A 7,500-nucleotide genomic window follows, 5' to 3' on the forward strand; every position below is an offset into this window, starting at 1 on the left:
TTCTTCCTGAATCGACTACATGTTAAGCGTGAATGGCAAATGATTCCCTGTTCCAATCCAACCACCAATAACGGGCGGACCGGAAGTGAGGAGAGCTGGAGGAAATATGGGCGGGACTATAGGGAATGCGGGCGGGGCCAAGTGGAAGGAGGGCGGCATAAAAGTCGAGGGAAATTGAAGAGGGACAGAGCTGTCGCTGCTGAGACTCCTGTTCACACGACCATCATGGCTACGAAGATTGTGGTGAGTCACTCCTATTTGGTTAAAGAAATGCGAAAGTACCTGTGTCTGTGGCATTGGGACTCCTGATCCTGTGACGCAAATGCATATTGTGACGACCATGCTTTGTTCAATTCTAAAGTTTGTCACCTTTGATTTGCGAGTCTTATCCTCATAGTGACTCTAGACGAAACAAAAGTGAGTCCAGTAACAGAGGCTTCCTCCCCTTCCCGCCCACAGATCCTGGCTCTGGCCGCTCTAGCACTCGTGTCCCTCGTGGGCGACGCCAGTGCCGCCGTCACACACCGCCACGCCCTTCATCCCGCCCATCGCCTTTACCACTACCCATACTACCATCACTACCCGTACCGCCACTACCCATACCCCCGCTACTACGCCCACCCCCATCCCCTTGGCCTCCACCCTCACCACCACGCCCATGCCACCAGCTACGTCCACGTCAATCACGGGGCGCCGGTCAAGGAGGCAGCCGAGGAGGAGGTGGACGCGCAGGAGTCTTAGGTATTCGACCGCGGCTTATGTTCAAAGCTTGTGGCAAGCCTTTGGCCAGAGCTTTAGATCGCAGGCTTGGTATCAAGTTTTGGGTTATTGTTAGATTACAGTTTCAGGATCAAATCTTATCTCGTGTTGCCTCATGTATCTGCGGAGTCCAAGTAGAGGCTGTAGTCGCGTATACTATTGATGTGACAGTAACTACAGTACTGACTGGTGACTGCGAAGGATACGACAGGATGGAGATCAGGACAGAGAGGGAGATGAGGGAGTGTCCGGGATGTTCTGACACCCTTCTTGCCCTCCGCAGCAGTGACCTTCCTTATCATGACCACTGGAAACAATAAATTTTTGAAAGATCAGGTTTATTTCTTTAACCAATAACATAAAGAAGACACCAGTGAATCTTTTAAGAACTATAACATCCAGCATTCGAATTACACATGTTGAATCTTTAACTTATTCTTAAATAAATCAGTTTAACTTATTTACATCTTAAGTAAATCTGTTTAACTTATTCATTTAAGGAAATTAGTTAAGATCTTTAAGCGATCCTTGAAGCTGCAGTTACAGCAGATAAAGTCCCATCCTGCCTTCACAGCACTGATCATCTTTATCTTGAAGGGTGGAGCTGATAAAACCTTTCACAGTGTTGGTAGTTTCTTAACAATAACAACAACACAGAGTCATGTTCAAACAATGTACAACGCATCGATGATCTGCTTTATTACCGTTAAACGGAAAATAAGTCAGTCAAGAACTATACGACCATTTGGCTTATTTGTTCATGCTGTAGTTTATTGACTGTCCTTCCAAAGGTGTAAAAGTAGAAACAATGTAGACACAAAGAAAATGGGGTAAAACACAAAAATTTAAAGAAAATGAAGAAAACAAAACAATTTTTTTTCTCATATTGTTTTATGTTTATGCTCTCTGCTTGAGAGAGAGAGAGAAAGAGCCTGAGACTTTATGACTGATTTATTTTATGATATATATATATATATATATATATATATATATGCATATATATGTATATATACATATATATGCATATATATATATATTTTTTTTTTCTATTCATATATGCATATACATACGTACACACCTATATATATATATATATATATATATATATATATATATATATATATATATATATATATATATATATATACATATATATACATATATATATGTATATATACATATGTATACACATATATATATATATATATATATATATATATATATGTATATATATGCGTGTGTGTGTTTGTGTATATATATATATATATATATATATATATATATATGTATATATATATGTATCTATATGTATATATATATGTATATATATATATATATATATATTTCTTTATATCTTTATATACATGTATATATATGTATATATTTATTTCTATATATATGTATCTATATATATATATATATATATATATATATATATATATATATATATGCGGGTGTGTGTGTGTTTGTGTATGTATGTATAAGTATGCGTGTGTACAAAGCTATCTATCTACATACACACACATTATATATATATATATATATATATATATATATATATATATATATATATATATATATATATACTTGTATGTGTGCGTCTTGTGTGTACACATACGCACGCGCGCTGACACAGGCTAGGCTCGCCATTAAGTCCGGGCGTAGCATCTGCTCCGCAGATATGGCTTATCCTTATTCTTCGGATTTTCGTCGAAATTTTGGATTTGAAAACTTCGTAATCTATTATTGGCAACTGAGCTGGTACATAATTTATGCCGTTATCATCAACAAGATAAGCTCGATGGTTTTTGAAACCTTTGAATCATCATTGATATTATTATTGCTAGTAGTGGTAACATCATTATCAATATTATCATATATCAGTTTTACGGCTGTCATATTCATCATTGTTATGGTAAATTTTCCGCAAAAATCAGTCCATCGATACCACAAAAGTGGTATCGATGGATTCCTCTCAACCTCTTCTGCTCATATATACTGGATATAATGCTTCCACCCCTTGACCCCATAACCTGGGTTTCTTTTATAAGGCACTTCGTGCTACTTCGTCCTACTTCGTATGCAAAATTTTAACCCTACCTTACTGTCTATTTTTGAATTAAGCCCTAGCCAAGGGGGGCTTCGCCCCTACCTGGACCCCTCCTATTTAGGGCACTTCGTGCAACATACCTTGTGCAAAATACCTCGAAAACCACCATCGTCGCCCTGAAATTCAAACGTGGCTGTGTTTACGTATTTACGGCTAGCGACAAGTTGTGGACTGGAAACCTCCAATGAATTACCTGCATGCGCTGTTATGTTCTCTCGATAGATGGCGCAATATTCCCCATTGTTTACAGTATGATTAATTAGAGTGCCCTCTATTGAGTGGTCAGGTCATTATCGGTACTAGTTTCCTAACCTGAGGAATATCTGAGACGAAGTGATATCATAGGTATCACGAAGTGCCCTGAATAGGGGAGGTCCACAGGAGGGCGTAGCCCCCTCTTGGCAAAGGCTGACTTCAAAACTCGGCAAAGTAAGGTAGGTAATTGGGTTAAGATTTTGCATACGAAATATGCTTTGAAGTAGGACGAGGTACCACAAAGTGCCTTAAAAAAGGGGACCCATATTGTGGGGTCCAGGGGTGGAAGCGCTCATTATTTCCACTATATATATATAACAGTAGAGGTTGAGAGGAATCCATCAATACCACTTTTGTGGTATTTAGTAACGCGGCGTTATTCGGAAAAATTACCAGATAATGAACTTGATCAAATATTGGATGACGCCCATGAATTCCAAACACAGTGTGCCAGATTTAGGATGCTAGCTGAAGCCAAAGTTAAAGAATTAGTATCGGCCGACGCGCAAGATGTAGTGTCCCTACAGGAGATGGTACCATAAGACACCGCGTCCCCTTTAGCAATGCATCTAGTCCCTTTCTTTTGAATGCCACAATTAAAACCCATCTTGCTAAGTAAAGTAGTCCAAAAACTGAAGACATATGTATACAGATAATTGGTTGAGTAGGGCAGATTCAGTTAGGGATGCACATGATAAATTCTGTGACGCATGTAGTATACTGGCAGATTGTAGCATGGATCTTACTAAGCTAGTTTCAAACTGTATGCCAATTACTTCCAAGTCAAAAGATGGTGTGTATTACATTCATGATGGCGATGAGTCGAGTAGTGTGTTAGGGCTGAGATTGTATAATGTACAAGATACCGTCTCCTTTGGTTGTAGAAAACCTGATGACAGTGTAGAAGTAGCCCACACCAAAGAAGTATTCTAAGTATGATAGCAAAGATGTTTGACCCATTAGGTCTTATAAGTCCATTCATCATGTATGGTAAGATTCTATTTCAAGAGGTGTGAAAATTAAAGTTATATTGGGATGAAGAATTGCCCTTAGAGTAAAAGTAAAGTTTCAAAAGTTGATTCATAGTAGTCAAAGTCTCAAAGCATTTCATGTAGATAGAAGTTATTTTCCAGGTATGCTTTGGGGAGATCTTAAGGATAATATTGAGTTGCACGGGTTTGGTGATGCCTCTGAAAGGGGATGTGGCGCATGTGTGTATCTGTACCTATGGACAATGGCTCATTTAAGGTCTCATTAGTTATATTCAAGTCACGTGTTGCACCAATAAAGGCATTAACATTACCACGTTTAGAGTTATTGGGTGCCCTCTTGTGTGGTAGATTGGTAAACTTTGTCAAAAATTCCCTCCATTTAAACAGTAGAACTAAAGTTATGTGTTGGAGAAACTCCACAATTGCCATGTCGTGGATCAAAGGTGACTTAAGCAAGAAACATAAATTTGTCGAAAATAGAGTAAAGGAAATTAAAGAATTCGCGTTACCAGTGCTAGCAGCATTGTCCTAGTAAAGAAAACCCTGCTGATATAATAACTTGTGGCGCATTGGCAGACGTTGTATGGACCCCCCCATGTTATCCAATGTCCTTTGTCATGATAAGGATGTAAAACAAGGCTTAGATTTAGAAGTGCCCTGTACTGCAAGTGTACCTATATGCTTTAGTGTTCAAGTAACACACTCTCCCTTGACTGATTTAAATAAGTTTAGTGATTTGGAAAAGGCCTTAAAGGTAACAGCATATGTGTTAAAGATTCATAGATAATTGCAAAGGGTACGGGGTCCCCTCACTGCTGAAGAAATAGAATTAGCTAGTTTGAAATTAATATACAATATACAGCATGAAGCATTTGCAAATGAAATTAGGTTTCTCTCAAGTAACAAGACTCTTCCTCTTTGCTCAAAATTAAGGAAGCTAGACCCTTCCATTGATGACAAAGGATTGCGTAGAATCAAAGGTCTTGAGTTCTCAGAATTAGACTATGACATAAAACACCCTTTCATAATTCCCAAAAGTATTTATGCTAAGCTCTTGATCAAATTTCAGCACAAATATTTAAAGCATGCATGTATGGATATTGTAATATCTTCCATACGAACCCAAATTTGGATTATTAGTGTAAGGAAATTAGCAAAGACCGTAATAAAGGAATGTTTAATTTGTCGTTGGCTTGATTCTAGACCCTGTAGTCAACCTTCAGTGTTACGGGTTTATATTATCCAGACCCCCTCTTTTGTGCCGATTTCCCTGGCAAGATTTTTTTTGTTGTTTACCTGTGGAGTTGTAAGGGCCATTCATCTTGAAGTTACAAAATATCTCTCTTTGTATAATTGCATGCTAGTCATAAGAAAATTTGTAGCAAGAAGGGGTTTGCCTATTGTTATATTTTCTGATAATGCTAAGACCTAAAAGTAAAGTAGTGGACCCCCTTGGTGGGGTGGTTGCTGGGAACATCTCATTAGATCTGTTAAACTTGCTCTGCGTAAAACTCTAGGTCTTAATTATACAAGTGTACATGAACTAGAAACTGTACTTGTTGAGATAGAGGGATGTATTAACTCTCGACCCTTGACATATGTAAGTGAAGACCCAGACCCTCTCCACTACCTCAGTCCCTCCCATTTCATTCTTGGATGTAACCCTCACAGCAAACCCTTAGTAGAAATTGTGTCATGTAATGTAAATTTTAAGTTGTCTAAAGGAGATCTTGTGTTAATCAAAGAAGACAATATTCCTAGACTAAAGTGGCCTATTGGAGTAATTGTTGATATGGCTCCAGGTAAAGATGGAATTATAAGAAGTATAAAAGTTAAAGTTAAGAAAGGTGAAATGATTAGACCCATACAAAGAGCATATGATTTAGAGATAAGTAAACATGAGAATATGTCTGTCTGATGAAGTGGCAAATTTTTATGATGCTTCAAGTGATAATATTCATTGTGATGTAGATTTAAGTGGTGGAAGCATTAATGTACCTTTGAATAATCTAAGTGATGAAGTACCTACAAAGTCTAGGACGGGTAGAGTTATTAAAGCTCCAATTAAGAATTATAAATTGTGTATAATGCACCAAAGTGTCCTTTCTTTAGTTATGTTTAAGGTAAGGAACTACTGCATTGTTAATGAAGCAATAAATGTAGTCCTTCAAGTGCAAAACAAAGGATTTGTTATTAAGGGTGATAGAAGAAATTATTTATTTTTGCATTTTTGAACTATTTGTACGTAGCATATACCTTATTAATTAGCTTAAGGCACGTATAAAAATATTCATTGATTATATAAGCGGCTGATCACACCCTATGGCCGGGAGAATGTTAGATTTAGAAATAAAAAAAGGTTTAGTTAAGTCCCCCTGATATACGTGATGTCCCCTTTCTTCAACCAATATTTTATTTTTATTTTTTACGCTTATTTTCTACAAGAAAGACATGTCTAGTTTATGTTACACCATTATCTGGTGTTTGCATTTCCATTATAAAAAAATTATATTTAATTGCATTGAAACAGAAGAATAGATTAGCAGACGAATAACAACACCGGTGCACCTGTTTAAATGTCCAGCCTAAACAATATATATATTTACTGTCCGAATGTGGCAAGAAAACACCACAGCAATCTTTACCATTATCATTGAACGCAGCGAGACTAAGCATATGTACATAATCTCAGGGATTATTTGTAAATTGTAGGTAGGTAAGTAATTAGGTTAAGATTTTGTATACGAAATATGGCCCGAATTCATATTTTACCCCGCAATTTCCCTGGGATAGATAGACATTTGAATAAATAGATAAATAGACAGAGAGATACAGATATATATTTGAATGTATATATATATTATATACATACATATATATATACATATATATATATATAAAAATATATATATATATATATATATATATATATATATATATATATATATATATATGAATTTATATATGCATGTATATATGAATGTATATGTATGTTTGTATGTATATGATACATACATACATACATATATATACATATACATATATATATATATATATATATATATATATATATGAATATATATATGTATGTATATATAAATGTATATGTATGTTTGTATGTATATGATACATAACAACACACACACACACACACACACACACACACACACACATACATATATATATATATATATATATATATATATATATATATATATATATATATATATATATGAATTTATATATGCAACTATATATAAATGTATATGTATGTTTGTATGTATATGATACATATGTATATATATATATATATATATATATATATATATATATATATATATATATATATATATATTATATATAAATGCATACATATATATATAT

At 35.4% G+C, this 7,500-nt stretch overlaps 2 protein-coding genes across 2 annotated transcripts in view; both read left to right on the forward strand.

Moving 5' to 3' along the window:
• The first annotated feature begins 153 nt into the window (after nucleotides 1–153).
• On the forward strand, nucleotides 154–1,092 carry LOC122255627 (uncharacterized). Its single transcript, XM_043019831.2, has 2 exons — nucleotides 154–243; nucleotides 460–1,092. Exons 1-2 carry the CDS (start codon nucleotides 226–228, stop codon nucleotides 739–741), a joined length of 300 nt encoding a protein of 99 aa, XP_042875765.2. The 5' UTR covers nucleotides 154–225; the 3' UTR covers nucleotides 742–1,092.
• Nucleotides 1,093–4,324: 3,232 nt separating this feature from the next.
• The window catches only part of LOC147468499 (uncharacterized), a 10,594-nt gene continuing 7,418 nt past the window's right edge, over nucleotides 4,325–7,500 (forward strand). The window contains exons 1-5 of the mRNA XM_086553723.1: nucleotides 4,325–4,455; nucleotides 4,693–4,870; nucleotides 4,979–5,153; nucleotides 5,634–5,918; nucleotides 6,088–6,239. Coding sequence (XP_086409849.1) covers nucleotides 4,325–4,455; nucleotides 4,693–4,870; nucleotides 4,979–5,153; nucleotides 5,634–5,918; nucleotides 6,088–6,239 — 921 coding nt within the window. The remainder of the gene's footprint in view (nucleotides 4,456–4,692; nucleotides 4,871–4,978; nucleotides 5,154–5,633; nucleotides 5,919–6,087; nucleotides 6,240–7,500) is intronic.

The sequence above is a fragment of the Penaeus japonicus genome, unplaced genomic scaffold (assembly GCF_977035675.1).
Source record: "Penaeus japonicus unplaced genomic scaffold, GWHDUDI00000001_assembly GWHDUDI00000028, whole genome shotgun sequence".
Lineage (NCBI taxonomy): Eukaryota > Metazoa > Arthropoda > Malacostraca > Decapoda > Penaeidae > Penaeus > Penaeus japonicus.